The sequence below is a fragment of the Coptis chinensis genome, chromosome 2 (genome assembly GCF_015680905.1).
Source record: "Coptis chinensis isolate HL-2020 chromosome 2, ASM1568090v1, whole genome shotgun sequence".
NCBI lineage: Eukaryota > Viridiplantae > Streptophyta > Magnoliopsida > Ranunculales > Ranunculaceae > Coptis > Coptis chinensis.
In genome coordinates this window covers 55413496-55427684 of record NC_141457.1, presented here as the reverse complement: position 1 = coordinate 55427684, position 14189 = coordinate 55413496, and the positions used below count along the sequence as shown (strand labels likewise).

The following is a 14189-nucleotide window of genomic DNA, read 5'->3' as shown; positions in this document are numbered from 1 at the left end:
ATGTTTTAAAGGGTGTGGGAAACAATGATTATTTCTGTGATGACGGCAAGGCAAAATTTTAGTTTCGAGTCATCAGATTCAGAAGAATGAAATCCAAAGACTTGGTACATTTACTTCTTACGTTGATATAATCTATTATGTCTAGACATGGTAAATTTAGTTTTGAGTCATCAGATTTAGAAGAATGAAATCCAAGTTCACCTTCAGGTATTGTTCTTGCTCAAATCTTGGGTGTGTAGCGAAGGTCTTTTAAGGGCATCTCCAATGGGGGGTGTAAAATTACACCTCCACCTAGGCTCCACGTAGGTGCCATTAGGATTTTACACCTCTAATTGTATAGTATTGTATAGCTTATAAATATCTACACTCTATACTCTCCAATGGAAGAGTGTACAAAAAAAATAGATTTTAAACTCGGACGTCACTCCAAGTGACGTCCCTCTTTAATTTAAATTGGAACGTCACTTCGAGTGACGAGTGACGTCCGAGTTAAAAAATTACTTTAGAATTAGAAAGGGACGTTACTCCAAGTGACGTCCGAAAATTATTTCACTCAGACGTTAGTTCGAGTGTCGCCCGGGTTTTTTATTAACTAATAGCGAGAGGGGGAATTCCCCACCCTCTCTATTAGCTAATACACTATTACCTACGGTATAGCACCCCCATTGGAGAGAGTTTTTTTATATTTGGAGTGTAAAATTTCCACTCTATACGGTTTACACTCCCCATTGGAGATGCCCTAATACCCTTAAAGGTTACTTTTTTGTGTACTATTTTTTTTGTCATTAGAAAAAAGAAATTACTTGCCTTACTGAAAGAAATTATTACAAACTAAATTTGTTCTTATGAAGGAAATGGGTTGTTGGTAGTGTTTAGATATTGTTTTTTGCATTTAATTCACTTGCAAAATGGATGACTCATTAGCATTATGGTGTTTGAGTGGTAGTTGCTCTACATTTCTAATACATTGTGGGAAATCATTGTGGTAAGGACGAGGTGTTGTTAAGGTGTTATAAGAATTGTGTGATAATGTTGAGGTAGTGCTTTTTAGATTATGTTTTAAGCCTTGGTGAGAGAACCTTTTTGTCTAATTTCTTTTCTACCATGGCAGACTCATGGTATGCATACTGAATCCATGTGATATTTTACGGAGGGTGAATCAAGTAAAATAGATTTGGTTATGTGTAGGTTAAGCTTACTAAGTGATTGAACAAGGAGATTTATTTTTCACAATACAAGTTTAGACATCTGAATTTTGGTTGTAGGTGCATGAGTTTAATTGCTTGCTTGTATCCTTATTTGTTAGTAATCAACGGATTACTTTATGAAGGATAAACACTTCTTTGGCACGTTGGAATTTGAATGCAGATATAGTTGTTCTCAAAGCAATACGAGAGGTACATTTGATATTGCGGCATTGTTGCATAATACACTTTGAGATTATCAGAGAAACGGAATTGTGCACATCCTAGTGCCTTCATTGAGGTAATAATATGTCCGTTACGTCATTTTGTGGTATTAAACTATATTTTAGGCTTCAACTTTTTGTGGTCTATTCTTTTATGTGGGAAGTATGAGATTAAGGTGACATTTTTTTGGTAAAAATAGGTATACACATCCAACAATGTAAGGGTGAAGATGGTGGTGCTACTTTTGACTGGTACTTGGCATATTCTCAATGGTCGAGTTGGTAGTTGTGTTAGCTTGTTAGTGTTTGTCAGTTTCTATTATATTGTCTTACAATTGTTGTTGTAATTTTGGATGGATAGGATTAGGTTAATTCATTTTTACAAGGGTTTGTTCTGTAAATTTGGATTTGGATTGGTGGCTTTAATTCTATAATGTTAACTGAGTCGGGTTTTTTTTTATTCACTTGTTACTTGAGTTGTAATGTAATGTAATATTTTTGTATGTAAGATAGATTGTGGATAATTAGATGTGATGTAGCCCCGCACACGGTAGAAATCTTTTGGCGCCAGAAAAAATAATTTTTTTTTGCACTGGATTGTTTTTTAGTAACGGTTATATCTGTTACGCTAAATGTTAGTAATGAAAGGGCCCCAAGCTTCACTAACACTTATATCCGTTAGAAATGAAATATTTTTGTGGACAATCAACAATTGACTATCTGCTACAAAATAATTACCAACGAATATAATTGTTACTAAATTAATATATATAATGAATATATCTTTTACTAAATTAATATACGTAACGAATATATCCGTTACTAAATTTGCCTAAATGACTGTAACACCTCAGAAATAACGGATATAAGCGCTAGTAAAAATATAAGTAACGATTATAATTGTTGCTAAACACCATTTATGGTGTAGTCATACTCAATGCAAACATTATCACTCTTATCCCTAAGAGCAAGCAAGGATGCCAAGCAATTAAAACACTATCGACCAATTTGCATGAGTAATTTCCTTATGAAAAAAAATTTCAAAGGTGTTGCAGCTTAGACTCAATGAACACATGCACAAGCTGGTCTCCAAGGAACAATACGTATTCATTAAAGACAAATGTGTGCACTTGAGCATCGGTCTTGCATCTGAGCTCATGAATGAACTAAATAGAAAAAGTTTTGGGGGCAATACAGCAATCAAAGTGGATATTTCACAGGCTTTCGATACTATGAGTTGGGAATTTGTTTGTCAAGTCATGTCAAGGATAGGGTTTTCACTCACTTGGATCGCATGGATAAAAAAAATCATGGAATCAGCTCGCATGCCTATTCTTCTTAATGGGGGACCTGTTGGGTACTTTTTTGTTGGAAGGGGATTGAAACAAAGGGACCCACTGTCACCGCTCCTATTTGCTCTTGCAGAGGATTATATGAGTAGAGGTATCAATGATTTGATGCTCAGGAACAAGATAAAACCAATGCTCTTTGCCAAGGATATACTAGCTCCAAGTCACTTGCTTTTCACGAACGACATTATTATCTTCACCAATGGAAATCTCAGGTATCTTAAAGCAATTTCAAAGTTACTTTCAAGATATGAGAAAGCCTCAGGCCAAACTATGAACAGAGACAAGTGTAAATTTTTTTTGGGGAGTTTTACACAAGATAGGAGGGCAAGAGCAGTTCAAAAGTTGCGCATAGCGGTGGGCACTCTCCCAGAAAAATATTTAGGCGTCCCACTCATCCAAGGTAAAGTCACAAGAGATGCAAGTTTAGTCAATGAAAAAATTAAACTCAAGTTGTCTAGTTGGAAAGGACGTATGCTTTCACTTCAAGGCAGATGCACACTGATCAAATCTATGATTAGTAGCATGCCTATATACAATATGTCGATTTACAAGTGGCCTCAGAGTGCGATTAAAGATGCCGAAAAAGCGATGAGAAATTAAATTTCTTATGGAGTGGTGATCCATCCATAAAAAAGGGAGTAACTGTTGCGTGGGACAAAGTATGCAAACTTTACAGAGAAGGAGGGCTCGGTATTAGAAAACTTAGAGAAGTTAATCGAGCAATGCTCATGAAGTTAGCTTGGAGGTTTCTAGAAGGGAAAGATGATTTTGCAATCTTTACGCAAAACAAATATCTTACAAGAGATGGTGGTGTGATAGGCTATTATAGGCCAACCTCTATATGGCAGGGCATCAAAGAAGCAATGCGAGAAGTCAGACCAAGAACTTAATGGGCTATTGGTAGTGGCAATCTTGTGGATATCTAGAGAGACAATTGGCTAGGTTCTGTATCACTCAAAGATGCACTAAATCTCACCAACCATGAACTCAAAGATTGTAACTCCAAAGTAGGTACACTTATTATAAATGGATTTGTCCAAATACCAAGTAACTTTCAGGCCTTGATAACCACTGCTGGACTCACAACTGATGGCATTTTAAAATGGAATGATGGTGATAAAGACACACTTATTTGGTGCCCCGACCTCAAAGGGAAATTCAGTGTTGCCTCAGCATTTCAAGAAATCCGCAGGAAAAGAAATATGAATAGTTGGCACAAGCATATGTGGAACTCACACACTCATCCTAGAACCACAGCTATAACATGGAGAATTTGTCAAAAGGGCATATCAACTGATGAAGCAGTCAAAAGAAGGGGCGTCAAGCTAGTTTCTTACTGTCGACTTTGTGGAAATAATGAAGAAACAAATTCTCACCTTATATGGGAATGTTCCTTCTCATTACAGATATGGAGCTGGCTCAGACAAAAGTTTAAGATGAGAGGAAATTTCAACAAGTTAAATGATGCCATCAAACTCTCTCAGTTCAGAAGTCCACTAATCAAACAGCTATGGACCTCGACAGTGGTGGGCACTATGACCATCATTTGGAAACATAGGAATATGGTTGTGTTTGAAGACAAGAAGCCATACATCTTAAAATGCTTTAGACAAGTCAGAAGACAAATTCATTATCTTCCCACTTATCCAAGGCTGTCATGTACTCAGAAGACACTCAAAATTCTCAGCGATTGGGGCTGCATTCAAGGGAAAGTAAGAACTGCTCCCCGAATAGAGAGTGTTAAATGGGTTGCACCAAATGCTCCAACCATCAAAGTCAACACTGATGGGGCATCTAGGGGTAAGCCAGGACTTGTCGGGATTGGATATACTTTCAGAGATCATAACAGAGATTTTCTCTTAACTTACTGCAGGCGTGGGGAGTGACTACTGAAGTCTTGGGCTGAGTGTTTGGCAATCATTGAAGCCATTGAATTGGCAGCCACTAAGGGATGGTTTGACATTTGGGTTGAAACAGACTTTGAAGTAGCAGTCCAAGCTTTTGGATCGTCACAACTGCCATGGGCCTTTATGCACAGATGGAAACATATCCAAAATATGCTACAAAAGTTTGTCATCACTTCAATTTGGAGAGAAGCAAACTTCTCTGGCGATGTCGCCGCCGAAAGGGAGTCACACTTACGCACAACAACATGGGAAGAACATATCTTGGTAGACCTTCATGGATTACAAGATGGGAGCATCCTGTTAGCGGGGCGGCTCACTCGAGGCCAACTAACAACTAGGCGGCCGCCTAGGGCCCCCAGCTTGTTGGTTAAATTTTGGGCCCCCAAGTATAATTTTATACCTACTAGACCACATGTAAAGGACTCAAGGTTGTTCAGTCCAGTCAAATTATGTGCAGTCCAGTCCACTCAAACATTGGCCCACGTCCCATCGTATAAAAGCATTGTTCTAAAATTTGGTCTAGGCGGTGCCCAACCGACTCGCCTAGGCCCTAGTCGTTTAAAAAATTGGTGGACCGACTAGGCGGGTCTAGACGGACCGATTAGACGGGCTAGGTGAGTCTAGGCGGTCCAGTCAAGTTTTTTTTTTTGATTAAATGTCGAAAAATAAAGGCCCGTGTAGGCTTAAGATTTGAATGAGTTTAAAAGACTTAAATCTAATGTAAATTATATGCCACTATAACAAAGAGTATGTTTTTATATGAAGTCAATATTTCTCAACTATTATGCATTTTTGTAATAAGTATCTTTGTATGTGTTTATTTTTTGAGTTATGGTAAATGATTTTTTTCATTTATTGTAGTATATGTGTGTATTACTATATATATTAGGAAAAAAAACCGCCTAGCGCCTAATCCATCTAGGCACTGCCTAGAAGGTCTAGGCGTTAGGCGGCGCTCTCCCACCACCCGACTACCGCCTAGCGTTTTTTAGAACACTGTATAAAAGACTTGTTTTTTTTCTCAATAATATAGGCCCATTTTAAGAAACTCGCCTTGGGCCCCTCAAAGTTCAGGGCCGGCCCTGCCTGTTAGTACCTATTATAGATTTAGATAGTGCTTTGCACTTTTTTGAATCTTTGTAAAGACCTAGTGCTGATTCTGAGTGAGATGTGAACTTGTCACAATCCACTCACACAATTTTTTTGTTACTTTTTTCCTTTTAATACAATCAAATGAGCTTACCCAGCAAAAAAAAAATGATCGAAAGTCAACATAAGAAAATACCCTGTTCTTGTGTTGTTGGGATGTTTGCTCTTACTAATCACCTTCTATATAAATAACCAGCATGCACCTTGATGCAAAGGCATAGAGCTAAAATCTGTCAGGAAATTAGAATTCTAGTACATAATATTGCTTGGACGGTTATTTCTTTTTATATCATCGGAAATCAGAGTTCTAGACTAGTAATGAGAGAACTAAATAAGACTCGGAAAATTACAAGTTTCTTACGTCACAAGAAACTTGGGAAATAAATAAAGTGTACATTCTATTTTCAATACCTCTTTTCTACGGTTCTACCTCAGTTTTCCACATCCATCAATCATCTAAAAAAGGAAAATAATGTTGCGTTTGTTTACTCACTTACAGATGAAAAAGAAAGGAAAAGTCTCGCGTAGTTCACCTTTTGTTTTTCTAGTGATGAATTCTTATCACCGAGAATGAAGAAAAATCCTCTTGTACAACGAAATGATTTCTTATTAAAAATATATAAAGTGAAACGTACAACATGCGCCTATTCGAAGTTACAATTACAAAAATCAAAAACCTAAATTTATTTGTTGTATAATGTAAACATTAAATTATACAAATCTTATACTTTGAGTAGAATATGTAACATAGATAGCAATCTCTTGGTATATGTAAAATTTTAGCCAAGTGTCAATTTGCTAACTTAGGCTGAGTTTGTTTACACCTTTACTTAGGGAAAGAAAAGTAAAACTAGCTCAATAATGGTCCACTAGCTGTGGAATAGAAAGGAAAAGAATGGAATGGAAATTTTTCTTATTGTTGTGTATTTGGCAAATTTGGAAAATGAATGGAAAATTATGGAATGGAATGAATTATGTTTGTTAAGCGAAAACTTAAATAAAGGAAAAGAAAGGAAAACTTTGTTGCTTTTATTCATTTTTTTGTTTCGTTTTCCTTTTCCATTATTGTTTGTTATGCACATGTTGGGAAAGGAAAGGAAAACTCAGTAAAGGAAAACTTGGTAGTTTTCTTTTCTTTTTCTCTCAAATCCGAGGGTTGAGCCACGGACTCAGAAACCATTTCCTTTCCAGAGTTTTGTTTCCTTCGTAGAAAGACCATATTCTTTTCCATGACAAACAAACACATCACACTTACAGAAAATGTGGACCAACCACTACTTTTCCTTTCCTTTCCATCAATTTCAACTTTCAACTTAAACAAAGCAGTAGTAGAATACCACAAGAAAAGCCAAAAGAGTGCCAATTAATTCAGCAATACTTCCAAATACTAATCCAATTTTTTCTTGATCTCTTCTTCTTCTTTTTTCGACAATCGATTCCATATATTGCTTCTACTACTAGAAACAAAAGCAAGCAGTTTTTTTTTTTTTTTTTGATAAATAAATATGATCCTCACATATCACGATTTCTGATTATAATACCCTATTTTGCCTCGATGAAGACTCAGCTAATCTGCACTCATCAAACATGTCCACATTAGCGCCCTACGGACACATTTTCTAAATGACATAACTAGCCATACATTGTTTCTCTGATTAAACCTTCATCAAGGGCCTTTCCGTAAAATCAAGCTTATAATGCTCTTCCCTTCAATATTTCAATGGACGAGCACCTGGCCTTGATCACACGAACAGCATTCCTAAAAGAAGTTTTAACCCTTCCTTCAACAGCAGAAACTTTATATTTGGTTACCCTGTTTCTTCTTTTCCTCTCTGAATCCTTAAAATTCTGTGACGACGGAGAAGAAGAAGAAGAAGTCGTCTTTCTAGCTACATTGGAAACTAAGCGAGGAGAATGATTGGTTGGTGGGTTTGGCAAGTGAGTCCGGTTCATGTATATGTCATTTTCACTGAAATACTTTGTGTTAACAATCTCGAGTTTCCGGTGCCCCACGTAAGACCGGAACTCCGCCATCTTGAATGATATTGCCAAATAGTTACAGACAGATTTAGGTATGGGTATGGAAAGAGATAGATATGATTATTGGGGATTTAAATTTGATAGAGAAGCTAGGGAGAGAGGGAGAAGAGGTGGAAGTGAAGAAATCAAGGGGGTGAGCTGAGGGACCAACCAACCAGTTAAGCAATATTATTTGCATTGCATGGGTGGCATTGAGAGAATCATGGACAACCTCCACTTTTTACCACCTTCTCTTGTATATATCCTACTATTTTATTTATTTGTTAATTTTATATGTAATTAAGAACTGAATTATTTATAGAAAGGAGTTCAGCTTTATCGTATTTGCTAATCTTCAATGTAAGAAAAAAATATTTATAGACAAATGAGTTGGCTTTCAGCGCAAGCAAGAAACTGCCCGAAGTCAATCTAGCTCATTGAAAACCAGTTCAATCGTCTTATCATGAATAAAGAAACAGAAGAAACTCCTCTTGTGATGATTGCTTTGTTACCTTGACTTATAACTCATTGTTTTCGCATGCAGGGAAGATTGAAAACCAGTTCTATCGTCTTATCATGAATAATAAAGAAACAGAAGAAACTCCTCTTATGATGATTGCTTTGTTACCGGCCTTGACTTATAACTCATTGTTTTCGCATGCAAGGAAGAAACTTATATGATATATCACTTGAGGGAATTCAAAGTGCCTTAATTTATTTAGTAATTAAGGGTGTATGCAATTCATACTTGCTTCATTGCTTGTGCCCACAGGTACCAGGTGGGAAGAGTTCATGCGAAGTCCACTTCTAATTTTATTTTATTATTATTTTTTTGTTTCTTCTTCACATTAACGGATTCGAAGAAGCCATGACAGAAGGTAAGGATATTGCAACTATGATGGAAATTCAACCAGAGTTTTTCATGAAAGGCGGATCATTCGTAGAAAAAAACAGTTCGACGAGAACATTAGTGAAGAAGTGGCACAATCAGTTGAAAAATCATTTCGAGTTAACTACTTCTTATTCATAGTAGACCAAGCTCTTTCTTCATTCAAGAGTAGATTTGAGCAGTTCGAAGTGTATGAGAAATTTTTTGGGTTTTTGTTTGATTTAGAGAAGTTAAAGGTTGCAGATATAAATAGCTTAAAGACTTCTTGCATTATTCTTGAAGAGTTTTTGAAACATGACGCCGATGTTTCTGATATTGACGGGATAGATTTATTTTCAGAGTTAAGAATCATGAGAGAACTTTTACCAGATAACACAAAGAAAGCAATGGATGTGCAAAATCACTTGAAGTCACAGGATAACTGTTTTCCAAATGTGTGGGTTGCATATAGAATTTTGTTGACTATACCAGTTACCGTCGCATCTGTAGAAATAAGTTTTTTGAAGCTGAAGTTGATCAAATCTTACTTTCGATCGAGCATGTCTCAAGAAAGATTAAATGGATTAGCTATGTTATCTATTGAAAAGTCTTTAGTAGAAAAACTTGATTATGAAGACTTAATTAGTGATTTTGCAGCTAAAAATGTAAGAAGACTAGCTTTTCAGTAGTGCTTAGTTTTTGTAATTGAATTTTAGTGTGAATTTGTCCTTAGATATATATTATAGCTATACCTTCGCTCTTGGCTCTATTTTTTGAGTCTTCACAGAGTCTCCAATATTTGCTAAACACTTGGGCTAATTCCAAAAAATATATATATTATAGTTATACCCTTTTGGCTCTATTTTTTTAGCTTTCACAGAGTCTCCAATATTTACTAAACACTAATTGGGCTAATTCCAAAAAAAATATGAGACTTTTAAAGAAAAATCTGACAAATAAGGAATTGACACTAAGGAAAATTAGACAAATAAGAGATTGACAGCTTCTTTGTTGGACATTTATTATCTTTTTCTTGGATCAGTTTAGCTTCTAGGTTTATGACTCATTGTTTGGTCTTAGTGTGTAACGGAATGACCAAGACATTGATAGAGCAACCAAATTTAGTAAATTTCTATGAATGCTACAATATGGGTTGTATAAGAAATTTGTATTTTGTGTTAGCTTTACCTTACAGTTTTTATAGGCTCATCTTGGGCCCAAGCTAGATGCATAGATGGGTTGCTATTGAGTTGACTCCAAATCTAACCCATCACACGGAAGTTTTAACCATCCACCTCAGTTTCATCTCAGCTTTGGATGTAATTTGAGCTAAAAGCCAAAATAAAGCTCAATTTCATCCAACATAGTATGAAGCACATGAATATAACACTTAAACACAGGTTGGTAACTTGATATAGATCGAGAGAAATCAATAACAAAATCCGTCAACCCAAAATAACCAAGTGATAAAACCTATGTACGTAAATTATGCAAGCTTTGAGGGGATTCAACCACTTGGTGGATGGTTATACTTAATACTTAATAGATATACATTATAGTTATACCCTCTTGGCTCTATTTTTTAGAGCCTTCACAGAGACTCTAATATTTTCACAACACTTAAACTAATTATAAAATTTAGGAAAAACCTTGCGTTGTCTCAAACTAGAAAGGAAAGCTTCTCCCTATTACCAAGTTCTCTTTAACCTCACCAAAAGAAGTCAATATACTTTCATCATTATTCTCCGTATTACCAAGTTCTCTTAAACCTCACCAAGAGGAGTCAATATACTTCCATCATTAATCAATACCGAAAAAGTTAAAAAAAAAAAAAAAAAAAAAAAAAAAAAACAAAAAAATTAGCAAGTTTGGTTAAGATATCAGATCAGATCGTATACAGCTCGAGCTTCTTCATGTGTTTGTGTCTTCGGAGAACTTGATAGATGGTGAAACTTTCCATTATCAAATTGTCTATGGGACTATGATTATTGTTTGTAATTGCAAATTTTGGATGGTTACCTTCTTCTCCGACGTTGCGACACTTCAAATCAAACTACGCTTATGGGAGCAATAAAGTGACTTCCGCTTCTTACGTGCTTTAAAGTTACAAGTTATTAAAAGAGGTAGTGGAACCTGAAATTGTAAATGTGGTGCTAACTCTTAACATGTTTTGATGATTCTGGCTGATAGTTTATACATCAATCTCAATTTTTATCCAATGTCATTTTTTGCCAACAACTTTCAATCAACTTGCTTAGAGAGTAGACACTTAATCACAATTTGGATCGTTACATATTCTTGAACTCTTTTATTAAATGGATAGTTGGATGCATTATAGACCAGTTAGGTAATTATGTAGAATATGTAAAGTACTTAGCAGTAAATAATCACTAGAGAAAAAAATATTGTGGTAGTAAACACTCTCAAAACATATATATGTAGGTTTATGTTTTAGAAATTGGTCTACAAGGGACACGCATACAACAAATGAGATGTAGGACCAAAAGAAATATAGGCTATGGATAAGTGTATAGGTAGGGTTTGTTAGACGCTAACAGGTGACTAATTCTCAATTTCTATTTTCATATGCACTACTATATCTAGAGTGTAGATTCCATATAGTTCAGTTTAATAGGAAATGGAAGGAGGCAAAAAGAAAAAGGAAATCAGTTGACTTGAGGCAAGTTTTAAGTATGGGGTAAGATGTATGTTGTATACTTAAATTAAACTTTTAAACATGATGTAGGTGAATGAAAAATCCAGCAAAATCAGGATAACACAAAGAAAAAGTTATTACTACTTATTTCGTTCACAGGGGATTCATTAAGAAAGATGTCACGGTTACTAAGACTGGCAACAAAGTAAATCTCAATGCAAAGTTGCTTGAGAAGGAGGGACACGAAGCAATTTTTATCTACGTGCACTGTGTTACTATATATTGCACATTCAAAAACCCAAAATGAAATTGGGATTTCCCTTGCTTTAGAGTTGACTCCACTATTTTACCATACCAATATTTGAGTTGCATTCTAACGTAAACTCATGATCCATGTACTCTGTCTCAATTGGTCTAGATTTTACCAAGAGCATTCAAAATGCACCATTGCTATTTGATGGATTTATTATCTACTTTGAGGAAAAGATTCAACTATGTATATTGTAAGAATTATCCCTTTTAACCATTAAATAAAAAATATCTAATGCAGTCAATTCTTAGTTATTTTCACAACAATCAATTACAATTGTTTTTTTAAAACAAATGTAGTTAGAATTCTCTGATGATCCCACACAGTGAATCATGTATATATAGCAAACCTCAAAGAATAATTAATGTAAAATCGGAAACTGAATGCAAATGCATCGAACTAACCTCAAAAAATAATTAGCGGGAAATCAGAAACTGGATGCAAATGCATCGAACTAACCACAATGAATAATTAACTGGAAATTGGAAATTAAAAACTGGATGCAAATGAATTGAACTAACCTCAAAGAATAATTAATGGGAAATCGAAAATTGGATGCAACTGCATTGAACTAACCACAAATAATAATTAATAGAAAATTAGAAACTGGATGCAAATGAAACAAACTAATCTCAAAGAATAATTAACGAAAAATCAGAAACTCGATACAACAACATTGAACTAACCTCAAAGAATAATTAACGGGAAATCAGAAACTGGATGCGAATGTATTAAACTAGCCTAAAAGAACAATAAACGGGAAATCGAAAACTGGATGTAATTGCATGCACATGCATTGAACTAGCCTCAATTTCCTTAAATAATAATTAACATGAAATCGAAAACAGTTTGTAACTGCATTATTGAACTATTCCGAAATAATAATTAACAAGAAATCGGAAGTTGTATGCCGCAATTGCATTAAACTAACCTCAAATTATAATTAACGGGAAATCAGAAACTGGATGCAACATCAAACTAACCTAAAAAATAATTAGCAAAAAATCGAAAACTTGAATAAACTACAATGAACTAACCTTAAAGAATAATTAACGAGAAATCGAAAACTAGACTGATGCAACTGCATTGAACTAATTTCAAAGAATAATTAACTAGAAACCGAAAATAGGATGCAAATGTAATGAACTAACCTCAAAGAATAATTAATGGGAAACCGAAAACAACCTTAAAGAATAATTAACGGGAAATCAGAAACTGCATAGAACTAACCTTAAAGAATAATTAACAAGAAATCAGAATTTGGACACAAATGCATTGAACCAACCTCAAAGAATAATTAACGGAAAATTGGAAATTAGATGCTAATTCATTGAACTAACCTAAAAAAATATTTAATGGAAAATCGGAAACTGAATGCAAATGCTTTGAACTAACCTAAACAAATAATTAACATAAAATAAAAAACTAGACGCAACTGCATGGAAGTGACCTCAAAGAATAATTAACAAGAAATCGGAAACTAGATGTAAATGCATCGAACTAACTTCAAAAAATGATTAACGGGAAATCGGAAACCTAACCTCGAAGAATAATTAACGAGAAATAAAAAACTAAATACAAATGCATCGAATTAACCTCAAAGAATTATTAATTGGAAAATTAGAAACTAGAGGCAAATGCATTGAACTAACCTTAAAAAAAAAAAAAAAAAAAAAACGGAAATCATAAATCGGATGCAACTACATTGAAGTAACCCCATAGAATAATTAATGAAAAATCAAAAATTGGATGCAAATGCGTTGAACTAACCTCAAAGAATCGGAAACTTGATGCAAATGCATCGAGCTAACCTCAAAGAATAATTAATGGGAAATTAGCAATTTGAGGCAAATGCATTTAACTAATCTTAAATAATGATTAACAGGAAATCGAAAACGGGATGTAAATGCAAATGCATTGAACTAACCTTAAAGAATAATGAATGGAAAATCGGAAACTTAATACAAATGCATTAAAATAACCTCAAAGAATAATTAACGAGAAGTTTGAAACTAGATGCAAATGCATGCATTGATCTAATCTCAAAGAATAATTAATGGGAAATCGAAAACTAAATGCAACTACATTGAACTGAGCTCAAAGAAGAACTAACGGGAAATCGAAAATTGGATGCAAATGTATTGAATTAATGTAAAGAATAATTAAAAGGAAATCGGCACCAGGGTGCAAAAACATTAAACTAGCCTCAGAGAATAATTATCGGGAAATCGGAAACTAGATGCAACTACATTGAACTAAGCTCAAAAAAATAATTAACGGAAAATAAGACACTAGATGCAAATGCATGAAACTAACCTCAAAGAATAATTAACGAGAAATCGGAAACTAGATGCAACAGCATTAAGCTATCCTCAAAGACTAATTAACGGGAAATCGAAATCTGGATGCAAATGCATTGAAGTAACCTTAAAAAATAGTTAACAGAAAATTAGTAACTAGACGCAACTATATAAAAATAACCTCAATGAATAGTTAACAGGAAATTGGAAACTGAATGCA

The 14189-nt window shown here is 34.6% G+C and overlaps 2 protein-coding genes across 2 annotated transcripts; one reads left to right on the top strand and one right to left on the bottom strand.

Annotated features, from left to right (window-relative positions):
- Positions 1-7508: 7508 nt before the first annotated feature.
- Positions 7509-7850, bottom strand: LOC147516683 (uncharacterized). The gene has a single exon (XM_086593349.1). The coding sequence runs from the start codon at positions 7848-7850 to the stop codon at positions 7509-7511; it is 342 nt and encodes a 113-aa protein (XP_086449475.1).
- A 40-nt stretch (positions 7851-7890) lies between these two features.
- Positions 7891-9392, top strand: LOC147516682 (uncharacterized). Its single transcript, XM_086593348.1, has 2 exons — positions 7891-7989; positions 8790-9392. The coding sequence occupies exons 1-2, from the start codon at positions 7891-7893 to the stop codon at positions 9390-9392; spliced, it is 702 nt and encodes a 233-aa protein (XP_086449474.1).
- Positions 9393-14189: the final 4797 nt, after the last annotated feature.

Excerpts from the sequence above, each read along its gene's own strand:
- LOC147516683 (XM_086593349.1), bottom strand. The coding sequence starts at position 7,850 with ATGGCGGAGTTCCGGTCTTACGTGGGGCACCGGAAACTCGAGATTGTT.
- LOC147516682 (XM_086593348.1), top strand. The coding sequence starts at position 7,891 with ATGGGTATGGAAAGAGATAGATATGATTATTGGGGATTTAAATTTGAT. Across the intron at positions 7,990-8,789 it reads GAAGTGAAGAAATCAAGGGG|TTCGACGAGAACATTAGTGA; the intron begins GTGAGCTGAGGG and ends AGAAAAAAACAG.